The sequence below is a fragment of the Gobio gobio genome (assembly GCF_949357685.1).
Source record: "Gobio gobio genome assembly, chromosome: 13".
Taxonomy (NCBI): Eukaryota; Metazoa; Chordata; class Actinopteri; order Cypriniformes; family Gobionidae; genus Gobio; species Gobio gobio.
The window spans coordinates 16,207,744-16,232,866 of record NC_137106.1 but is presented as its reverse complement, the minus strand read 5'-3'; the positions used below and the strand labels follow the sequence as shown (position 1 = coordinate 16,232,866).

The following is a 25,123-nucleotide window of genomic DNA, read 5'->3' as shown; positions in this document are numbered from 1 at the left end:
AGTATATAGGGTTTGTAAAATGTGCATTAAAATGGATGTTTATGTTCTTCAAAATGAAATCAATTGTAACCAAAATTGTGAGCGTTTCATATGGTAAAGGAATTCCTAATATCTGTTGAGAATAATCCATAAATCTCCCAATTATATGAGAACAGCAAGTGTCTCCCTAGGTTGTGAAGACTGAAGCACAACGTAAAAGTTCTTGTTCTTTCTCTCTGTATATTTTAGTCTGTTTTTGAGCTGATTAGGTGGTAAATAAAGGTCTGTTCACGGCGGATGATTAAAATTCATGACTACTTTTCCCGCTGCTGCTCTGTTTGTTTAACTAGGCTTATAAAGCGCACATTAAGCTGAGCTCTCCTGATTACAGGCAAAATTAGCATTACTGTTGAGGGACAGAAAGAAAGAGAGAGAGAGAAAAGACAAAAGCACAAACCCAGCGAAACAGCGGTGCGGGTGAAATGGCAGGAGGATTGTGGGAGTGGAGCGAGCTCTGATTATCTGGCTGTTTCCGCTGCCCTCAGATTTGAGCTGTTGAGACGGAAAACCCAGCAGCCCCTGGCCTCACGTCCCCCTGAAGATTTGAATCTGTGGTACAATGTTTACGCAGGAACCAAATTGTTTCATGAAGATAAAGGCCTTAGCAGGTGAGATTACTGAAATTAGCTTTAATGCAAACTTTGCTTGTGTGTACAAAACTGTTTTTGTGCACCGATGCCATCTTTTTAATGCTGTTCAAAGATACTTTGAGCAAATATTCCATAGAATTAAATTGTTTTCAGCTAATCTTTCTCTGGCACTCCTTGTGTGTACGCTGAAAGACTCCAACACAAAAAAACCCAGTTGTTTCCCTTGTATCACAGGCTCTGTCATTTAGATTCATGTCTGACTTCATTTAAATGTTTTCAGTCCTTGTTAATGATTAACTTTGTGCTTGAATTTATGTAACATTTGAAATACTTGCAGCAATATCAACTTTTACATATACAGTATCACAATTAGATATTATAGAGCCTCACTCTTATAAATACATATGTTACAGTATATGTACAAATAAATTACCATTTGGGGTCAGCAAGATTTGCTTTTGTTTTTTGAAATAAATCAATTTCAAATAAATTCATTCAAATTAAAAAAAAAAATCTATGTATATAAATGATTTAATATATACGTATAATTATATAAATATTTATACTATACATTTTATATAGGCAAGATTCCATAATAGTGACTTTTTAAATGTGCTGCAGGTACACATGGTACGAATACAAACTTCTGGTTCACAATGACGTTGGCTATGCTTCAGGGGAGGTTGCCACAGGGGTCACACTGGCTGGGCAACCCCTCACCCCCACCAACGTATCCATCCAAGTTCTCAATCATACAGCGATCATGGTCAACTGGTCCACCCCCAGTAAGTGTCTAGATTCTCTACATTATTAAACTTATCCTGGCCCTTGACCGAAAATACATTTCAGGAAAGAATCTGTATTTTGAGAACTTGGTTTTCGAGACTGACCTTCGAGTGTGTCCTGTCTTTTTCTATATTTTGTTCCCAGCTCTGCAAAATTTGCAGGGAAGGGTGGAGGACTACATCCTTACGGTTGTTTCCAGCCAGCACAGGCAAACTCTTACACTTGACCCCGCTGTGACCTCTGTGGTAATCTCTGACCTGCAGCCCAGCACAGCGTACAAGCTCTCCTTGACTGTATCTAACGGCGCTCACAACATAACCAGCCCAGAGGTCAGCTGCACTACTACAGATGGCGGTGAGTATATGCCACATGGATGTTTGATACGCACATCTATTTTGACTGCCAAGCCACTGGGCCCCAGATTTGTCGCATATTTAATAAATCAAATGTTTTGATTGGTCTTTAGCGCAAACCAAATGTACTTTTCATACCATTCATACTATTAATGTTTGTAGAGATTCAAAGCAAGACCTTATTGGGCAGATTGTTTGCTTGGGGGCCATCTTGGTAACGCCATCTTGGGGGTAATCATGGTATGATTATAGTCATACAAGTACACTTCCTGTTATTTGTTTAAAAAGCTTACACTACCATTCAAAAGTTTGGGGTTGGTAAGATGTTTTAAACTATCACTTATGCTCACCAAAGCTGCATTTATTTTATTAGTAAAATTGATTTCGCAAGTTTCTGCACACCTTTTTTTTAAAGGTCCCATGGCATGGATTTTTTATTTTATTTTATAATGTATTCTGAGGTGTACTTATATTGTTAGTATGATTTTTACATAATAAAATGTCATAATTTAGAAAAAAAGGCATTTTTTCTATACATATGTTTGCCCTCTGGCTGAATGCCCTGTTTCAAGGGGCGTGTCTGCTGTGAGACTTCAGTAAAAACGCCCACTGTTGTGATTGGCTGACATCTTTGCATTTGAAATGAGTATCAGATCTTGTAGCGGAGGGGGCGTGGTTTACGAGTTTACGAGATGGTCTACGAGTCACGAGCCTGCCATAGAGACGGATGGACCTGAGTTCACTTCTCATCAGTTCTCTTAGCACGTCTCACTTCAGTGAACTGTTGTAGTTACTAGCATATACTTCAGGTTATTCATTTATTTCTAGTCGGAGGGACTGTCACTCACGTCAGAAAGTTAACTTTAGTAAATTATGGATCAGCGCTGACTCGAGACGCAAACCGTTTAGAACGATTCAGTCCGATTTGGTGAACTGGTTGATTCTAGCATTATTTTTAGATATTTTCCTATCATATGAAAAGCATCAGTGACGCGCATTGAGTACACAGCACAAACAAAGACACAACAGCGCAGTAATTGAATGTAATCCAGTTTATTGTGGGGATAGCTGGCTAGCCTAGCCCGGATACCCCGCACTTACCCCCCTTCTGCTTAATCTCGCGCCGCGCATGGTGCCTCCGCTGTGGGCCAGATGCAGTACTGGGGGTCGGTGATGTTGAAGGCCGACCGGTCAATGCAGCCTGAGCTTCGGCGTGAGTGAGGTTTATCTCTAAAGATGTGGCTCTGTCGATGTTGAGCAGAAACTCACGACTGTATGCACATTTTAAAACAGATAGACGCGACGAGGACATACAAAAACACTGACTCACAATAGAATACACGAAAACGGGAGAGAGAGAAGCCACAGCGTATGCATGAATAATAAAGTTCTGTGTGAACTTGAATAATTAACTACACATCAGAAATCACTGATCACAGATCAGAAGGAACTGAAAAAAGACTTCTGTTTAGATTTGTACATCCAAACACTGAGAAACGGCCAGCATTCACTCGTTCACAAGCCATGATCTCTCAAGGACAAACAAATATGGCGCTCGTGCGGGCGTGCCAAATTCTCTGGGCGGAGGAAAGGTCCTGTTATGACGTCATAACAGGAAAATTCAAGATAAGCTCGTCTGGGCTGTCATTTTCTCAAAGGCAGAGAAAGGCAGCCAGAACTCGGTTTTCACTGATCAAAATTTCTAGCCACTAGGGACAATATTCAGGCTAGGGGAACTTGAAAAAGTTCATAAGAGACTTCTTTCCAAAATATATATATATAAAAAAAAAAAATCCCAACCCTAAACTTTTGAACGTTAGTGTAATTAATTTATAATATTTATACTTATTTCTATGAATGGATTCTTTTGGGATGTTGAAAAACCTCATTAAATGAAAATTTCATGCCATGGGACCTTTAAAGCAAATTCACTTCTCTTCTTAAGTAAAATTAACAAAGAAAATAAGTAATTTTATTTTTAATTTTAAAGTTTGAGTTATTTCTACTTAGTTGAAGTTTCCTTTGCAATACTTTTAATTAAAAAAACATAACACTGAAGTAAACCACACTTTAAAAGTGTATGCTTTACTTAGAAACATCTAAGTTAATAATAGATATTGTTAGACACCATATCTACATAATAGTTGTTTTTTTACTCAGTACTCACCCGAACACAGAGACCACAATACTTGGTACACAATACACAGCGAATGGATCGTTTTTGGATATGAATGTCATTTTGAGTAGAAAATGAACTCCAAATGTCACATAATAGTAAGTTATTAAACCTAACAACAAATGCAATGATAAAACTGTGTAAAACAGTGAAAAAAATCTACCTTATTAATTATTCAAGCCCCAGTGCATGATGGGAACACCACTATCAGAAAAGTTGAGTAGTTTTACTTAGTTACACTTTTCTATAAGCTTGAATTGAGTACTCGTATAGAATTTACTTTTTTTTTTTTTTTTTTGCCTGAACTAACACTTTCATGTAAAAATTTCATGTAATCATTTTTCCAGTGTATATTTTAAAATGTAATTCATTCCTGTGATGACAAATCTGTATTTTCAGCATCATTACTTCAGTCTTCAGTGTCACATGATCCTTCAGAAATCATTTTAATATGCTGATTTGGCTCTCAAGAAACATTTCCTATTATTATCAATGTTGAAAACAGTTGTGCTGCTTAATATTTTTGTGGAAACCATGATGCATTTTTTTCCAGGATTCTTTGAATGGAAAGCTACAGAAAGAACAGTATTTATTTGAAATCTACTATGTTTTTTCTATTTGGCACATTCTAGAGCAAAAGACCAGGTGGTTTCAGCTGAAATATGGACTTTACTAGACCACAACCATCTCTATATGCTTAAATGGGTGGAATTTGGTTTGAAGATATTGGCTAATTATGGTTTTCCTGTCAACACTTTAAATGTTCCTGTGATTTCTGTCAGTCTGCCTCTCTCATATCACTCCAGCAGCTCCTGCTCATAGAGATAAAAAAAACTGATGAGAAGAACTGATTGATTGAATATTTTCCCTCTGTACTCTAAAGGAAAACCTCACAAGCTGCAGAAGAATTTGCCTTTTCCAAAATTTTGATATCTTGACCTCTGTGCTATGATCAATAGTCATTAAGCTGTCCTTCTCTCACGCAGTTAATGTTCTGATGCACTGATAGCACAGGAAACAGATGAAAGCTCAGCAAACCTCTCACATACGCATACACACACACTGCAGTGTGAATTCCTTTGTGCCTTACACACCAGAATCTAAACAACTGGCTTTCCGTGACATACTTGGACTTCTCTCGCTCCCACCTATCAGTATAATTAAAAACATTAGAAGATCATTTGCTCCTAAATAAAGGTTACAGGTCATTTACCAAAGAACTTCCAGTGGTAGCTTCAATATTTTACAGCCTAAAGGGCAGCTTATTAAAAGCAGTTGAACTTAAAGATCATATTATGCTGCATGATAGTGTATATGTTAAGAGCCTGCTAATTAAAACCGGAATGGAGGCGAGGTTGTCCATGCGAAGTCTTGCATTAATAATGCAGCAGCAGAAATTATATGGAAAGAGACGCATCAGGAGAGCACTGATATTGGTCGCATCCAAGTATGTCTCATTGCTCTTTTGGTCAGTGATAGCGACTAACAAGGAAGCACTAAGCATTTTTCAGCTAACTCAACAGTTGTTCGGCTGGTTCTAACAGTCTAGCCTTTCCAGCAATAAGCTACTTTATTTAGATATTTTATTGGTTGATAATTTAGATTAGGCTCCAATTCTTACTATTAACAAACTTTTAACTTTGACTTTTGCTTAAATAAACTCCTAATTGCTTATTAATAGTTAGTAAGGTAGTTGTTAAAGGGTACATAACACACACAGTTTCTGCCAGTCTCATGTTAATCTTGAGTACCTATAGAGTAGTATTGCATCTTTCATATCTCCGAAGAGTCTTAAGTTTTATCATATTTATAAAAGACAAATACGCTGTCCCGATTCTTTCTGAAAACAGCCGAGCTCGTGCAGGCGTGCAGTGGGCGGAGTGTTACCAAAAGAACTTAAAAAAAATCTCTATACCTTGCATTTATTTTATTCCACTGAAACATTTATACACAAACACATATTCTGTGTGAATGACCACTTTTTGAGCATCATTTTGAGTGACATGCCGTCTAGTAAAGAGTGGCCGAAGGTGTTCATTTGGCTGTTAGTTGCTGATATCAAATCATTCATCTGTCCCTCATAAACCTTCAGTAAGATCTGCTTTAAAAGTAGAAGTGCTTTACCTTAAACATAAAATATCTCAGATGGGGTCTCTTCACTTGTTGACCTTTGTGTTAGCAGGATATCTCCTGAAGAGAGACTTTTTGAGGCTTTGAGTAAGAAGAACAGCAGTCATATTCTTTGGTGAGAATGTAAGTGTCAGGACCCCTGCTCTGTATTGAATTCATTCCCCATCCCATCATGTCAACCAATGGCTTGTTCAAAGCTGCTGCTGAGATATTTGATCTCTCAGCTGTCATTAGCACTACACTCATGTCTTTCAGCTCTCTTTCACAAACTAACTTCACTCGCCTCAGAAAAAAAGCTTTATCAATCATTCCCTTTTTACATTCTTTCAGAAGAGCCTTACAAAGTTGTCACAATAGCTGTTTACTAGAGTCACATCAAGCTGAAAAATAGGCTCTCTGGTCTTCTTTTGTAAGTTAGTGTGATTTGTCATGGGAAAGGAAGAGCTTGCAAAAAAAACAGAGGGGGAAAAAAAGAAAAAGAAGGCGAAAATGGTGCAAGCTGTAGAAAGAATCCCCCAGACTGGCCCAGTTAACCCCCTCTGCCCCTGGTGTAGCACTTCAATCCCCGCGCGCTTCTCCAGGACTGATTCAATTTGCCCACAAACCATCTGCAGGAACCCCCAAAAGCAAAAGGGAAAGTGAAAGAGTGACACTCAGCTTTTTCTCATTCTGCCAGACCTCCCTGATGTATTGCTGTCAGCGTTCCCTGATGTACATATAAAATTACATTATTTATACACATGAGTGCGCTCAGGAACACACATCAAACGGACAAATGCTGCTGCATTATTATTGGTTATTGTTTGAACCAGACAACTTAGGAACATATATATATATATATATTACACTAACATTATATAAATGATTTCTGAAGGATCATGTGACATTGAAGACATTGAAGGAGTAGCAGCTGCTAAAAAATCAGCTTTTCCATCACAGGAATAACATTTATAATAAATAAAATAATAGAAAATGCTATTTTAGGACATCTTTGTACTTTTTTTTTACCACAAAAAGTTCATAGTTGTATCTTAAGGTATGTATTTGTACTCTAAGGTACTAATATGCCCCTTTTAAGAGAAAAAAGGTACAAAGACTTTTAAGGGTACTGCCCCAGTGACAAGCTGTTGTACCCTTAAAGGTACAATTTTGACACCATTTTTCTCTGTGTGTAATAAATCCATCTTCCAAATCGTGTTTTTGTCTTATGCTAAATCACTACGGTACGTATAATAAGTAATATTCAGACCTGGCGGGCAACCGCTGCGGAGTAGCCCAGTAACAGCGTGATTCGTCATATACATAAACAGAGTAGCTCCGGCTACAATGTTCTTCCGCCAGACGCATGCAGTTTTGTTTATTAACTGCTGGAGCGCCAACATTTACATAGTGTACCTTTTATATTGTGAAATGATGATGAAATGATGTAAAATGATGAAATGATGTAAAAAATATTTTTACTGTATTTTTGATCAAATAAATGATCTTGTTGTGCATAAGAGACTTCTTTCAAAAACATAAAAAAAAGAAAAAATCCCAACCCTAAACTTTTTAACGTTAGTGTAATTCATTTATAATATTTATACTTATTTCTATGAATGGATTCTTTATAATGTAGTTCTAAACACTTTAGGCCGGATTAAGAGAAAGTATTTTAACATAAAACATTTTTTTACACAGCTTTAAGAAAATGCCTCAGTCTTTTTTTTTTTGAATCCCTTTCTCTCTGTCTCTCTCATGCTCTTTTTCTGTGGCAGAAAAAAAAGTGCAGCCCAAAGCCGTTTCAGAGACTATTAAGGGTAGAATATGCTGTGTTGATGCTAGCGCTGGCACGATTTTGGTTTGGAAAAAAAAGAAAAGAATGAAAAACTGCTTTTCCTTCAGGTCCTTTTCTGTAGATATTGTTGGTGTCATTGTATTACTCTTTTGGAAACTACTGCAGACTTCATGAGGACCTCAAGCTTTCCCCAAGCATCGTCTTGTGTTTGGGCAGAGGTTAAAGAGACAAATCTTCAAAAGCGCTGGGGTTATGTCAATATGGCCGTATGTTTTAATGCGGGCTACAGTCCGCTGAGCTCTTCTGAGTGATTTACTGTGGCTTTCTCTCTGTGTTGCAGAACCCGAGGGGGTCTTTCCTCCAGAGGTGGTGACCCTAAATAGCACAGCAGTGAGGGTGCTATGGGCAGCTCCTCTTGTTCCAAACGGAGCAGTCACACAGTACTCCATCTATCTGGATGGCCGCCTCTATGAGTCCACTAGCAATGGATCCGGATCATTGGAAGTTGGAGGACTCTTGCCGTTCACTGTACACAGCATTCAGGTGTGGCCTTCTGTATCTAAACACACAATTACATTTTTTGTTTTTTGTATAATATACAGTTGGGGTCTGAGACCATTGAAAATCTAAAATCTGATGGTTTTATGATTTACAATTTTTTTTAATAAATAGATTATATAAAATACAGATTTAAAATTAAAAATTAATATTTTTGTTTCTGCAATATTTTTTTTACTAATTAAATGTGTGTTAATTTTCAATTTAAAAATTTTTTGTGGTCTCAGACCCCTTTTCATGGTTTTTATTTATCCTGTGCTCTGTGTTTAGGTGGAGGTGTGTACCGTGTACGCGTGTGTAAAGAGTAACAGGACTCAGGTGACCACGGTTGAGGACACACCGGCCGAAATCAGTAAACCGCAGATTCAGGTGCTCGGCTCTAGGTGAGTAAGTCAAGCAGACACAGAAGGGCTTTTCACACTTGAAATAGTTAACCCTGGGTCATTTTAAACCCTAGGTAAACAGAATCCTGGGTTATCTTGCTTCATGTTTCACACTGATCATAATGTTCACAATTAATCCTGGTTATTCATATGCAAGTTTTACATTGTACATTCCTAAAACCTGGTTTAACATAACTATTTTCATATTTGCGATGTCAGTGTCACTGATTGGACAAACACAGTACACGATATGTTTACATTTATAATTGCGCATCCTCATATTATATATTGCTGACTGTAAAGTTTATTCTGAATGGACTTTTCAGGTTGTTGCCAATTGTCGCATTTTCTGTCACAATTTGTCCTCTCAAATGCTGAAACTACTGTTTATACAATGCATATACAACAATTTTATTTTATTTTATTTCCACTGGAACATAAAGTAGGATATATAGTTTTCACCTGTTACTATTGTCTTGCATTGAACATTCTCTGAGATGACGTGCATCTTCAACTTCTTTAAATTGGTTGCATCCAGTGTAGATCTGGTACACGGCACACAAAATATAAAAAAATCGTACACTTGCCACAGTGTAAATGCTGTAAAATGTTGTTTTTAAAGGCACAAGAGCTCTGTGTGCCATAGTAAGCCATAATTCACACATTTCCTGCCGTGCTGTCTCCAACCCTCATGTCATATCACCAGTGTGCTGTACTTCCCTCCCAATAGAATACTAACTACTGATCGATTGGCCCGACATGGCTGGCTGTGGCCTACACATGCCCCAAACAGTTCATTTATTTGCCACGCTAGATTTGCTCGAGTGGAATTTAATCAATAGCTAATTCATTAATTCTTTCTCTGGTGCTACGTGGGGGCTGGGCACAGGAATCGGCGGCTGGCTTAAGCCTTGATTGAAATATGACAAGTGCTGCAACCGATGGCTTACCCGCTGCTGCTGCCCAATATGAATTCCAGTTATTTCTCTCCATGAGGGATTAACGGTGGACAGCAATGACACCCTTTGTAATGTAATACTAATGCATTTGTTATAGCAAAGCTGTTTCCCCATCCCCCAGCCCTCCAAAAGGAAAGTAATCATGAATAATATTTTGTGTTGTAAAGGCACACAGTAATCGGCAAGCGATTCTCTGTCTGTACTTTAAAAAAGGAATTCTTGTCCCATTTCATGAATTCCTAATCAGATGCTCAGGTCTGTCAGCTTTAAGTCGTCAGGGGCCTTCACTATCAATTAGCTTCCTCATCAGGGAGGGGGCAGAGGAGAGGAAAGACCCTCGCGAACCGTAATTATGTCATTCTCCACATCTTACATATGTGACAAGAGATTTGCACAACACAAAAGAGATGGGCAAAAACCAAAGGAAGCCGAATCACCGAGCGGTATGGATATTATCATATGTAGAGAGAAGATGAAAAGATGATGAAAACAAAAGCACATTTCCATAAGGTTATGGCTACAGTTAAGAAAGAAATAAGGCTTGTTTAATGGCTTTTTTTGTTTTTCCTCCCTGTCTACTCTTCCTGATAGCTCACTGAAATGTTCCTTAAGGCAGCAACCTGCACATGCTTTTGGTTTTGTTTCGTTTAGATTTCTTGACTTAATAAATTTGTAATAAGGGATTTGCTTATCGTCAAGGAAAATTTAAGCTGTCAACCATTTTGACTTAAAGATCCCTCATTGTCCATCACTATATTCCCACCAGCAAATATTGATATATACAATACATTTGATTGATTAATTATCATATCATGTAATTAATTTTAAATTTTTAAGCGGCATAAAATTTAATTCCTTTGTTACACTATATTTCCAAAAGTATTGGGACACCCCCTCAAAATCATTAAATTCAGGTGAATTTTGACTTGTTTCATTTTTTTTACTTACTAAGGCTAGTTCTTATGTTGCTTACAGTATGCCGCAGCAGGTTTCCTAGTGTGTGCCAGTTACATTTTATTCATTTAAAGATGATCAAAGGTACTTTAAAATACTTTTAAAGGTAATGCATTCAAATATTTTGTTACTCCCCAATAAAGTAACTTATTACTTTTGATGGAAAGTAATGCATTACGTGACTTTTGCGTCACTTTTTTTCTCCTGGGCTGGGCTGTGCTTGCTTGTTTGTTTTTTAATTTAAAAAAGAAACGAGAAAACAAAAGGCTGAAGAAGGCTGAAGAAAATTCATGCCTGTACAGTAGAGGGCGTAGCTCCAACCTTTCAGCTGTGCTGCCATTCTGGATTGCAGAAGAATAGAACACAGCAGAAGAAAGTTTAACTTTGCATCTCAATATGCATACTATCCATCCTAAATAGTATGTGACATTAGTAATATTCAATACTATTTAGGGCGGATGCACATTGGGATGCAGGGTAACACTCTTACTTAAAGGATTAGTTCACTTTAAAATGAAAATTAGCCCATGATTTACTCACCCTAAAGCCATCCTAGGTGTATATGACTTTCTTCTTTCTGGTGAACACGAGCAGAGTTGTATTAATAAATATCCTGATGTTTCCAAGCTTTATAATGGCAGTGAATGGGGCCCACGAGTTTGTAGCTCAAAAAAGTATATCCATCCATCATAAACGGAAGCTAGATATTTTACTTTATAATGTTTTCTTACAAAAACCCATCGATTCGCTTCAGAAGGCCTTTATTAACCCCCCGGAGCCTTGTGGAGTACATTTATGATGGATGGATGCACTTTTTTGAGCTTGCCATTATAAAGCTTGGGACTTTTTTATTTATTTTTAATTTTTTAAGTAGTCTATGCTGAATATGCTCACTTTTCCCCATGATTCTTTGATGAATAGAAGGTTCAAAAGAACAGCATTTCTCTGAAATAGAAAGCTTTCAAAAAAGCTATACTGTATTTTTGATCAAATAAATGCAGCCTTGCTTCTTTTAAAAACAAGAAATGTTGATTTCTTTCAAACATTTAACAGAGCTTTTATTTTGGCAGAAATAACATTTTATTTTTTTCATTCCATTCGACTGTGTAGAAAGAACCTTTTTATTTTCTAAATAAAAACTTCCAAAAAATGTAGGCTACACAACTTATAATTCCATGGGGACGATATAGCACTTGCAGAAAAACATTTACTGAGAAACTGGAAGCTATGCTGTACTCCGTCCAAAACATGCAGCACGTCAGACAAGATATTCGCACTAAACCATAGTGCATTCTCAAATCCATCCATTCATAAAAAGGTTACCTGACGAGCGCCGATTTTCTCGCACTTTGGACTTTGAACATCATCATCTTAAAATAACATGCAGCAAAAAGTCATTTCATGTGCTCCGCTTAGTTCGCTTATGCCTTGGGCCGGCTCTGCCCCCAACACTGGTAATACTGTATATGAAATAATATATAAATAAAATGTTGCTAAATGTTAGACTGGGTAAACCCAGCCTGATCTGCCGGCGATTTGATTTCGATTGTGCAACTCTGCAACCTGTGCATTCATTTTTACTGCTTCTGTTACACTTATGCGGGAACCAATCACAGACTGGCTTATCCACCTGGCGCGCTATTGGTGGGTTTAACACGATGATGGATAGAGAAGCAATGGGTCGTTTCCCGTTGATCACACCTCTTGTGGTCTGATTGGTTGAAGGACTATCCAATTGCATACAGAGTCGTTTGAATTATGCTCGTTTATCAGCCTTTTGTGGTCTGATTGGTTGAAGGATTATCCAATTGCATATAGAGTCATTTAATTTATGATCGTTTATCACGCCTCTTCTTCAGTAGAAAATACATAGCAGACTCCCCAGACCAATGTTCAATCTTAAATTGAGCTTAGTCTGGTGATAGCCAGACAAGCGAAATGTTGCTGTTACTACTAAATATTACAAAATGTTTAAATTTTGGTACAGTGCAATTCTTGTAGTACAACTTAATTATGTAATATAAATATCTAATAATATCTTAATGTCTTAAACATCTAATTAAATTTGAATGACAAGATACAGGTCTCAATATTTTATCCAGTATCTCAAAGTATGCAGTAGTGAAGACATTTTTTTTCTTTTCTGTGAAAAGCCAGCTTCTCCTGCATGATGAGTGGAGAAGAAAATCAATACAAGAAGTACATCAGAAAAAGAAAAGATGACACATCATAACTCATACTGCTCAGCACAATATATTTGGCTCTAGTATATCAAGTTGTAGAAAGGGCTATATAATGAGGCGATTATCACCATTTTTCTGTTATATTACATGTCCTTGACAGTGACAGAACAAAAACAAAGTGAGCTTAAACCAGACTTTGACAATATACACCAAGTGGTGAGCAATATTTGTGAAGTCGAATATCTGTGCTGTGTCTGTATGTGTTAGATCAGTTAAACTAGAATGGATGTCACCTGGTCAGCCCAATGGCATTCTGGGAGGATATGACGTGTGGCGGAGGACTCTGCAGTGGTGTGAGGAGCTGCAATCCCAGCAGGTGTTTCCTTCTCAGACTCGCTGCTCATACCTGGAGTGCCCTGCAGAAAAAGACTTCTGCGGCAAGACCTGTTATAAGCCCGAAACACAGGTAACTACACAGAAACCTCATTTGAAATGTTACACTTAGACCATTAGCTCGTAAACTATTCCATGAAGAAACAGTGGCGAATCAGTTTGAGTGGCTGGTATTTATCTATGAAGTACAGTCCCTGTGATTGTTTTCAGTAAACAGATTAACTTGTCTTCTGCAATTGCTGCCATCCTGGTGTTATTGAAATACAGCCAACTTGGCAAGCAAACACAGGCCATACGTCTCCACCAGCTTAAATCAGACAGTAATACACTAGAGACAAGCACACAAAGAGAACACAACTCAGATAAGGACAAGAGCTCTCAAAGCTGTAAAGCAGTATAATAGAAAAATGAGTTTTACAGAGGCAGCAAGACACACTATTGTGATGATGTGTTAATGGAGCTCGTCTTGAATTCAGTGTTATATAAAGTTTAAAACGTTGTGAAAGGTGTTTTGCTTGATTCTTTTTTGTGCCACTAGGATATATCATTTGTGGTATAATTAGGGATATCCATTTAATGTGTTTTTAAAAAGAAAAATTAAAAAAATGTATAATAATAAATTTGTAATAAGGGATTTGCTTATCGTCAAGGACAATTTAAGCTGTCAACCATTTTGACTTAAAGATCCCTCATTGTCCATCACTATATTCCCACCAGCAAATATTGATATATACAATACATTTGATTGATTAATTATCATATCATGTAATTAATTTTAAATTTTTAAACGGCATAAAATTTAATTCCTTTATTACACTATATTTCCAAAAGTATTGGGACACCCCCTCAAAATCATTAAATTCAGGTGTTCCAATCACTTCTATGGCCACAGGTGTATAAAATCAAACACCTAGGCATGCAGACTGCTTCTACAAACATTTGTGAAAGAATGGGTCGCTCTCAGGAGCTCAGTGAATTCAAGCATGGTACCGTGATAGGTTGCCACCTGTCCAATAAGTCCATTTGTGAAAAAATTCCTCACTACTAAATATTCTACGGTCAACTGTTAGTGGTATTATAACAAAGTGGAAGCAATTGGGAACAATATTTACTCAGTCACAAAGCAGTAGGCCATATAAAATCACATAGTGGGGTCAGCGCATGCTGAGGCACACAGTGCGCAGAAGCACCAACTTTCCGCAGAGTCAATATCTACAGACCTCCAAACTTCATGTGGCCTTCAGATTAGCTCAAGAACAGTGTGTAGAGAGCTTCATGGAATGGGTTTCCATGGCCGAGCAGCTGCATCACCAAGTGCAATGCAAAGTGTCAGATGCAGTGGTGTAAAGCACACCCCCACTGGACTCTAGAATAGTGGAGACGTGTTCTCTGGAGTGACGAATCACGCTTCTCTGTCTGGCAATCTGATGGATGAGTCTGGCTTTGGCGGTTGCCAGGAGAACAGTACTTGTCTGACTGCATTGTGCCAAGTGAAGTTTGTTGGAGGGGGGATTATGGTGTGGGGTTGTTTTTCAGGGGTTAGGCTTGGCCCCTTAGTTCCAGTGAAAGGAACTCTTAATGCTTCAGCATACCAAGACATTTTGAACATTGAGTTTGGGAATGGCCCCTTCCTGTTCCAACATGACTGCGGACCAGTGCACAAAGCAAGGTCCATAAAGACATGAATGAGCGAGTTTGGTGTGGAGGAACTTGACTGGCCTGCACAGAGTCCTCCCCTCAACCCGATAGAACACCTTTGGGATGAATTAGAGTGGAAACTGCGAGCCAGGCCTTCTCGTCCAACATCAATGCCTGACCTCACAAATGCGCTTCAAATATTGCCATAAAAACACTCCTAAACCTTGTGGAAAGCCTTCACAGAAGAGTTGAAACTGTTATAGCTCCAAAGAGTGGGCCAACTCCATATTAAACCCTACAGATTAAGAATGGGATGTCATTAAAGTTCATGTGCATGTAAAGGCAGGCGTCCCAAAACTTTTGGCAATATAGTGTATGTTTTAAATTCATGTTATTAGTCTTATTGTGGAAGATTCATGCATGTTTGTTTGTTTATTTTCTTTTATTCAATCTTCTGGTGAAATGACAGACTTCTCCAATCATTTAGTCCATTTAAAGTCCTATTAGTCTTTTTTTTTTTTTTTTTTACAATTGACTGCAATCTCACATCCTGCCTCCATCCAATCAACATCCGATGGATTTTCTTTTTCGATAATCCATATCATTTGGATGATTTGGACTTGAATCACTTGACATCCCTTGTACTTTAAATTGAGTTTTGAGGGCAATTATGTACCGTATGATGAAGCTTTATTTTGTACGGTCTTCACACATAGTGGTTAATTCTCAGGAGTTTGATAAACCGGGTTCAAGTAGGTTCAAAAGTTCAGACCTCTCAAAGGCACAGCAGAGGAGGTATTTACTGTATGCCATTTTTCTACTGGAAGCTGGGCCAGAAGGTAAGGACAATGTCAGTGGCTCAGGGCAATACAGATTTTTCAGACGCCACAAGAGTATCATCTCAGCGCTGTAGAGAATCTATCCTGTCCTGATTTCTCGCCAAAGTAGGCAGTGGAGTCCGGCTAAATATAGCCCACCGCTGTGGAGCAAAGAGGTGGGCTGGATTTCTACCTGCTCTCACATGTGCCTGTGTGGGCCCTCAGGGCTAAGGCATTGCCACCTCTTTACTTCCTAATTGCCTTGAGGACTGCAAAACTTGTGCGGATAATGTATTTGAATTGCATATATTTTTGCATACTCCATTTGTGTATGTGTTTTATTGTTGCAGGTGTGCTGTGCAGGGACCGTTCATAGCCTAAATCAGTCCCATCAGTGTTGTGAAGAGTGCTATGTTCCAGCTTCAAAGGATTCTGGGAGTGTGTGTTGTGGAGGTCAGTTTGTCCAGCCTCTGTCTCAATACCAGTGCTGTGGAGGATATTACATACTAGTCCCACCAGGTATGTACTGCCTTATGCCTTAACATAGTCAAATGAATGAAAAGTTAGGCTGCACAAAAAATAGCAATCTCAATATTGCTTATTTTATGAGCATTGATTATTTTAAAGCACATAGTTGATTGTTCTATATGTGTTTTGTAGGAGAGGTCTGTTGTCCGGACTCTGTGGAACGGCGTGTATCTGTTGGTCTCGGAGACTCGTGCTGTGGTGGGAGTCCTTTCGACTCTGGAGCCGGACAGATCTGCTGTGGGGGGCGTCTTTATGATGGCTTCAGCTCCCAGTGCTGTGGAGGACAGCTAGTCCCTAGAGAGTCAGCGTGCTGTGGGGATGCTGACCAAGGGAGGCCCCATAAACATGTATCAGGTGAGCGTTCAGAAACGTGCTTGTAGAACAATATTGAATAATCATAACTGTGTTGTATTGTACATTGCTGTTCAAATGTTTGGGGTCGGTGAGATCCCTTATTTTCACCAAAAATATATATTTCCTATTATTATCAATGTTAAAAAGAGTTGAGTTGCCTGATATGTTTGTAGAAACATAATTCATTGATGAATAGAAAGTTCAAAAGAACAGCATTTATTTGAAATAGAATTTTATTTAAAATGTCTTTACTGTTACTTTAATTTAATGTTATCAATTTACTGCATCCTTGCTGAATAAAAGTGTTAAATTCTTTCTTTGAAAAAAACAACAACAACTGACCTCAAAACTTATGAACAGTAGTGTATTTTAGAGAAAAAATTGTTCTGGTGCTCATATTTGATTGGTCGAGCAGTAGTCCTAGCGTGCTGATATTTAGTCACTCAGACTTATCTGTGTTTGTGGTGTTTCAGACCAGAGAATGTGAGCGGTGCTGAGTGAACGTAATTTGTCATAACCAATGGAAGTAAACTGTTATTGATGACATCCAGTTTAATTAGCATTTTTGCATGTCCCCAATTACACTTATCATAGTGCAATCCATTTATCGTAGCTGCTTGTTACTGTTTGGAATGCCTTCATTTGTGAGCCTTAATTCCTCTCCTGATGCAAAACAGAAAACGTGGCACTAACTTTAAATGGGGCAAAGCACGTATGGCCACTTCTTTGCAGCTAAGTTTAGCCCTCACTCCTTAGTGACTTTCTAATGACACTGTGGTGGAGTGTCAGAGGAGCTGAACCCTCTTGGGGTCACCCAGGCTCCCCCGCAGTGCCCCACTAAAGTGGGCACCTGGGCACAGATGGGCTGGATGGGCACCGGCCCTAGTGTCAGCCATCTTTGTCAGGCTGGATGATGGAGCTGAGTCTATCTAAACACCAACCAGAGCTGTGCCAAGCCCACAGCAGGCTCCCAGGATGCAACAGAACTAATGGCCACCATGAGGTCAGTGGCATCAGTGTATTTATCATACAAAAACACTCTGTAAGTCGTTCGGTGGCATCATTTTCAAGCTTTGGTTAATCACCCTGTCCTTGATATACAGTTTTTCAAAGCTGCCCCCTCCCCCCTTTTTTTAAGAAACGTAATCACTTGATTAACTTAACTATGTACCTGGAGTTATTTCAGAAGCTAGTAGAAACATTTTCCTCTAGTTTAAAACACTGTTCACATTACCTCGCTTGATTTTCTCTTCCTTTCTTCATCTTACTAAAATAAGGCAGATGAAGAAGTCATCGCTCATTAAAGAGAGCATCCTGGGGAGAGCATATGTTATGATGGATAGTACCGTTAGAATAACTAAAGGCCATTTGCCTGGTAGCCACACCGCTGGTGCGGGATGCTGGGGGCTCACGCCGCGAGCTACACGCTGGCTTCTGACGCTGTCAGCCTGCTCTATTATTGAATGAGCTACTTAACCTTGATAAAGACACCCCAACTCCCTCAAGGTTCTGTCTCCTTTACCAGCGGTGAGTGTCTCTGCAAATATAAGCTAATGGACAGATAACACAGCATATTTCATGAGCTGATATCCTCTTGTCTTGGCTGAGGAGGATGCAATGTGAGTCAGAACTGCAATATGCTGTAGACAAACATGTATTTGGTAAAAAGCTTTGTGGGAGTTTAATTAGCTTTATTAGGGTAGCTAATATAGAGTAGCTGCATTTTTTGCTTATTTTTGATGTTGATAATATGTGAGACCAGGTGTTACAGGGTTCCCATTCAATCAGTCATGTTCAACGTTACGTCAATACTGGCATATCAGGGTCTCACTTGGGAGCCCCAATCACCTCTGAGTAGCATGACCATGTTGGCATTGCGGTCGTGACTCTCCATCTTCGCGAAGGTACGCGTCCCCTATGGTGTTGCCCGGCTGGGAACCCTGGATTGAGTTTCCTCCAAGCATCCTTTGGCAGTCAAACGCGGCGGAGGCGTCCCGACACCAGGCCCAATACTCAAGTTGCATGCCTGGTCTGTCAGCCCTTGTACTGGGCTAGATGCCCATATGCTGTGATTCCCTCTTGGTAATCACATATGTGTAGTCTTCCACAGTACGGTTTCCGGTAAACCTATGTCTTTCCCTGGGCAGATTCTGTTCTGCCCCATCTCTGTGTCTGTAGTAGTTCCATTTCTATCTAGGCAGGACCTACTACAGAGATCTTTCCATATGTAGCACTGCCCCATGCGCAGTGGTGTAATGTAACAAAGTACAAATTTAATTTACTTAAAGCTGCAGTCCGTAGTTTTTCCTCTTTGGCGCCATCTCTTTTCGAAATCGATTATTAAATCTAACGATTGCTTATCATAGCACGTCAAACCATGCAAATTATACTTTGTTTTCCAATTGTTAATGTAAACAACATCAGCATAGCGTGACTACATTTATTGTGTATTAGGGCTACCTGTAGTTCAGTTTCCATTTCTGTGCAGTCTAATTTCTATCTGTCATATACCAATAAATGAATGTGGAGTAGAGATGAATTGCTCCGTCTCATAGCTAGCACTAAATAAGTGATATGTACCATAATGCACATAGCAAAACGAGAAAGGCACACAACAAAGAAAGCTCCATAACTGTATGAATTAGGCGAACAAGTGTGCTTCTGTTACATAATTGAACCAGAGAAATGTCTTGTCCAGCAGAAAAAAGCGTTCGCTGCGTCCGTTTTGAATCCATTTAAAACAAGGTGTTCACGCCACCTTTCAAAAGTCATTTTTATCCTTGTTTTCTCATGGGCCCGGTTGAAGTCTCTTTTTTTCTGTAGCCACTCCGAGGATGCGTCTCATTCAGCCCCCTAGTTCAGTAGTCAGGGCACTGATCAGGGAGTCAGCCCATTGATTTATGTCCTGATCAGTGCCCTGACTATTGAACTAGGGTGCTGAATGAGACGCACCCCGAAAGTCTGAAGTCTTTTGCATTTTACAATGGGTGAATCTCCAGTTGTCACTGGTGATTGTCGTTTGAACCTTTCTGGATCCGCCATCAAATTAATAAGTTTAATTATATCCAGTGCTGTGAGAAAAGGCTATAAATCTCCACCTCCAACATCCTCACACGCAATATAGCCTACTAGCCGAGGCACCTTCTTTATGTGTACAGATGTGACGTAATGACGCAAAGACATGCTTTAATTTCCCGCGGAAATCCACCAGTACCTCTGGAATTAAAAACATTATTACAACCTTACCGTTGTAAATCGAGCTAAGGTAAGCAGATAGTATTGAACACTAGCTGGTTATGTACTTGCTCAAAAATTTATTTTGGATAATTTTAACCCAAAAAAGTTACGTTTTTCACGTACCTGAACTTTACTTATGTAGGATCAATAGTGCATACTTTTTACTTCGTTACATTGTGCAGTAATTATTATACTTTCTACTCCACTAAATTTTTACAATGTTCCGTTACATTTTCTGATTAGTTTCAGGGCTCGACATTAACGCCTGTCCTCTTGTCCAGAATATATAATGTAATGAACTGACGGTAGTGCTGTTGACGCTCATGAGGAGAAATGGAAACAAATCAGCGCCGCTCACACAGAGAAAGAGAGTTTTTATATTTATAACATAATACAGTTAAAAAACATCAAACAACTAAGAGTGCTGTTTTCCTGAATACCATCACGACCAAAAATGTGACACTAATTTCATATGACACTGACAGTTCTATAAACAATTAATTAACAAAAATGGACAGTTTTTGTTCTATTTTAGCAGCAAAAATAGTTCCAAAAAAAGATCACAGCAGAACCACAGCACATCTCGCAGCAACAGTGTGTTACTGAATGATTCAGTGTTTTGAATGATCCGGTTGAATCAAAGATTCAATGACCTATTCGTAAACGACTGCCTCATTCCTGAACGAATCAGCCATTTGAACGAATCGACTCAATGACTCACTCATTCAAACGGTCACCTGCCGCCAGCAACTGGCAGTTTAGTTTCATGTTTAAACATTCTTTTCAACATTTCTTATTTGTATTCAAAAAAATATTTAAAACAATCTCATAACATTATTTAATGCAGTTGTAATTTTTCAGTGTAAATTATTTAATTTGATTGGTAACAGCCCTATAGTGTCTTATTCTAATTTAATTTATTGATCAAATTTAAGAATATAAAATGAAAGCTGAAGCATAGCCTATATTTAATAAGATTAGGAAAAAATGCCCTTTATAAAAGGTAAAAATATCATAAATATGCAGATTTAAATACGTTAAAGCTGATTGAACACTGGTGAGAATATTGCTTCAGAATAATGATATTTAACTCTGCAGATCACCCTGATACCAGAATGTTTAATTAAAATGCCACAGGCCATACTGTTTTTATTTTATTAGATTTTTTTAACAGTACTTTTTTTTTATTAGAAAATAGACAGAATAAATTGTTATGCAAGTACTTTTACTTTTAATACTTAAAGTACATTTAAAATCAGGTACTTTTTACTTAAGTAGGTTTGTCATTGTGGTACTTCTACTTTTATTAAAGTAAATATATCTCTGGTTATTTGTTCTTTTACTTAAAGGGTTAGTTCACCCAAAAATGAAAATTCTGTCATTAATTACTTACCCTCATGTCGTTCGACACCCGTAAGACCTCCTTTCGTCTTCGGAACACAAATGAAGATATTTTAGTTTAAATCTGATGGCTCTGAAAGGCCTCCATTGGCACAATGCACGGTTCACTCTCAAGACCCTTAAAAGGTACTAAAGACGTCGTTACAAAGTCCATCTCACTATAGTGGTTCAACAATAACTTTATGAATCGGCGAGAATAGTTTTTGTGCGCAAAAAAACCCTAAATAACGACTTATACAGTGATGACGATTTCAAAACACGGCCTCATGAAGCTTCGAAGCGTTATGAATCAGTGAGTCGAATCATGATTCGGATCGCGTGTCAAACCGCCAAACTGCTGAAATTTGGCGATCCAAACTGCTCATTTGACTCACTGATTCATAACGCTTCGAAGCTTCATGAGAAGCTCCGTGCGTCAGAGAGTTATGGCACGCACGGAGATGAGAATGGTATGTATGGACTTATCTAACTCTGGGGGATACGGTGAATAAGATAAAGTCCCAAAAAGTCAGCGTGTTCCTTTAAAGGGGCTATATGCGTTTTTCTGAAATTTAAACTCGCGACTGACACCTGTGGCCAAAAAACAGAACTGCTCTCATTTTCTGCTCGCTCTCGCAGCGGTGGTGACGTCACATCCGCAGACAGCGCGGGAAAAGACGACCCGCCAGAAAATAGGAAAAATAGGATACAGGCTTATATGTGCACCCACTGTGAGCGGACAAGGTGTCAGTATGCTCATCAGGAGATGTTTGAGTCATAAATGGTAAAATAAAAAGGCTATTGTTACGTTTATTTTGGGGAAAAAGTTGCATATAGCCCCTTTAACCATGGTAAAATAACTGTAATGCATGGTCTCGCTTGTCTGATTTTTCTTATAAAATGCCAGCATTAGTAACATAAGATATGCTTATTATTAATAATAATTACTATTGACAGTTCTTCCTTCAAAAAAAAGTTATATAAACTACTGTCAAACTGTAAAATAAAAGAGCTGGATCTATTTGCAGGCATTTTTTTTTATCAAAATAAACTCAGGAACACAGTTCTTAGGCTATGCAGGAAACAGAATAACCACTTTAAAAAATGAGAGAAGAATGAAACAAACACAAGGCTATAAATAAGAAAACGCTAGGGACCAAACAAGATAATTAACATGACACATGAGGACAAATCAAAAACCATGGCAACTGATGAACTAACACAGGAAACTCAAGCAAAACACAAACACATATCAAATGTGACATTGGGGTCCCGGACATTGGGAAATTAATACTTTTATTCAGCAAGGATGCATTAAAGTGAAAGTAAAATAATTTATAATATTACAAAATATTTCTATGTCAAATAAATAATGTTCTTTTGAACTTTCTATTCATCAAAGAATCCTAAAAATTGTGTCACAAAATGTATTATTATTTCCACAGAAATAGTGCAGCAAAACTGTTTTCAATATTGATAATAGAAAGAAATGAGCAGCAGATCATCAAACTGGAATGATTTCTGAAGTATCACGTTACACTGAGTAATGATGCTGAAAGTTCAGCTTTGCCATCACAGTAACAAATTACGTTAAAAAAAAATTTAAAATAGAAAACCATTTTAAATTGCATTAATATTATCACAGTTTCTTCATAAGAAACTCATAAGTTTCTTCTTTTGAAAACATTTTTTAAAAATCTTTGAACGGTAATGTCATTTTTTTATTTGTATTTCTGAACTCTGTTGTGCAGAAATGCAGTGACATTGTGTTTAAGCCACACGTGCTCCTCCAGATTGTGGAAATAAAATCACAGGCGGTTTTCTGAGGATGTCCCACTGAGATCCAGCTGATGGCCGATGGAAATGTGATTACCAGGTCCCCAAAGTGCGATCTGTCACACATTACACTCTACCCTGTCAGGACTCGCAGCACTCCGGCGCAGTGGAGATGGAATTGTTAGAGACAGCCATCAGCTGTTTGAAAAGCTGCCTGTGAACCAATCGCTGAACCAGTCTCAAAAAAACTGCCATTAGTCAAATTACAAAGGAAAATGAACAGTGTCACCTTTTGGGCTCAGTGTATAAATCACTAAAGAAACAATCGATTGATCAATAAGTCAAATAATAAATCAATTTAGAAAAGCATTATGTGCCATATGAAATCTCTAGTAGTTTGGTTTTTGATGAATGATTACAGAGTTTTGTTTGACAATAAACACTTTTTAGACCAAATTTATGTTAAAAAATAATTAAATACAAAAATAGTATTCATTATATTAGCTATATTATATTATATTATATTATATTATATTATATTATATTATATTATATTATATTATATTATATTATATTATATTATATTATATTATATTATATTATATTATATTATATTATATTATATTATATTATTATACATTTATTAATATTTGGTATTAACATAATGCCTAACAATCAACAGGATTAAATATTCTTCTGCTCATTTATTGAAAAACTGTTGTAATACAGCCATTTCGATTCTGTATGTTTAATGAAAGAACTAAAACACAATTTAAAAAAATCTAAATTCTATTTACACTATGAAAATTGGTATTTATATAGAAAAATCTGCAAACATATTTAAACGATTCATTAAGCAACCAAATCATTGAATCAGAGTTTAGAATCTATTCATTGAAACAGCCCGTTTGAACTGATTCTAGCAAATGAATCAATCTTACCAACTCTAACAGTTTTTTTTACAAGTCTAATAATGTCTTAGAACATATAATGACCAAATAAAGAGAAGATCACAATCATCAGAATATTAACAATGTTGCTTAATTATAACCTGATATATAACCCAGATTCCACACTAGTTACAGAAACAATGACATCTGTTTGAAGGAGATCTGTGGAACATTTCATCATCCTTCATGACAAGTTACGAGAGCCTTTAAACTGTCGAAATCCAATCCAGTCTGCTGAATTTTTCCATTTGAGACATGGAAAACAGTTTAGACAATAGCCTTGAGTAATACAGGGTATTACTGTGAATGTCCCGCTGTCCTGTTTAAAGTTTAGATTTGGATTACAGGGTTCTTTGCATCTGGAGGCGTGGTGTCATACAGAGAGATCTTTTAATATCTGCTTATGTACAGAGCTCTGCTTAAAAGCACAGTGCCTGTATCGTAGTCAAGGTTAAATCTGAATATTTTACACCATTTAAGTGTTAAAAGCTTTAGAGCTGTGTATGTGTGTGAGAGAGAGATCGTAAGAGTGGGTGTGGAAATGGCTGTGACGATGTCAAAAAAGTGCAATAATTAAATATGTTCTCAAGGACACAATGACCATTTGCGAGTGGAAATGATCCCGGTGGCTGAATGCGTCAGTGTCTGCGTTGTATTTGTTACTGCACGAGCGCTTCATCATGGCTCATATGTCCTCATATTGTTCTGCCAAAGCTGTCTTGCAAATGACAAGACATGAATGCCAGAGAGGGAATCATTTCGAACACACACGCCTGGGTCATTTTTTTGCTGAGACGGATTGGAGATCATACAGATTAAGAATTTTCTTTCAACCGTTATGATGATAGCTTTTCTTACCTTACTCACTGCTAATAATCTCAGTTAATATCCTTGAGCAATTAAAGCATTTTGCATGGCTCAACTACTAATCACAAAGTACAGATTCCTAATGCTTTGCTCATGTTTAGTAGGGGAAAAGTGGTGTCAGACCACTGTTGGTGACGGTTTTGATGTTTCAGAGTTGTTTAATAACAGTGTAGTTACACTGTTACACTTTTACAAGGTCACGGCACCAAATTTAACTGGTCCTACTCGACCCCCTCTGAGCGGGATTCAAACTGGGGTCTCCGGCATGGAAGGCTGGCGTGCCTTATTTAAAGG

General features: G+C 37.9%; 1 protein-coding gene across 1 annotated transcript in view; it reads left to right on the top strand.

Annotated features, from left to right (window-relative positions):
* The window catches only part of ush2a (Usher syndrome 2A (autosomal recessive, mild)), a gene marked incomplete at its 5' end in the record, with an annotated part of 251,879 nt that overhangs the window by 154,591 nt on the left and 72,165 nt on the right, over positions 1-25,123 (top strand). Inside the window, 8 exons of the mRNA XM_079833659.1 lie at positions 525-647; positions 1,251-1,414; positions 1,560-1,769; positions 8,192-8,394; positions 8,680-8,792; positions 13,156-13,354; positions 16,088-16,256; positions 16,398-16,619. Of these exons, the coding sequence (XP_079689785.1) occupies positions 525-647; positions 1,251-1,414; positions 1,560-1,769; positions 8,192-8,394; positions 8,680-8,792; positions 13,156-13,354; positions 16,088-16,256; positions 16,398-16,619 (1,403 nt within the window). The remainder of the gene's footprint in view (positions 1-524; positions 648-1,250; positions 1,415-1,559; positions 1,770-8,191; positions 8,395-8,679; positions 8,793-13,155; positions 13,355-16,087; positions 16,257-16,397; positions 16,620-25,123) is intronic.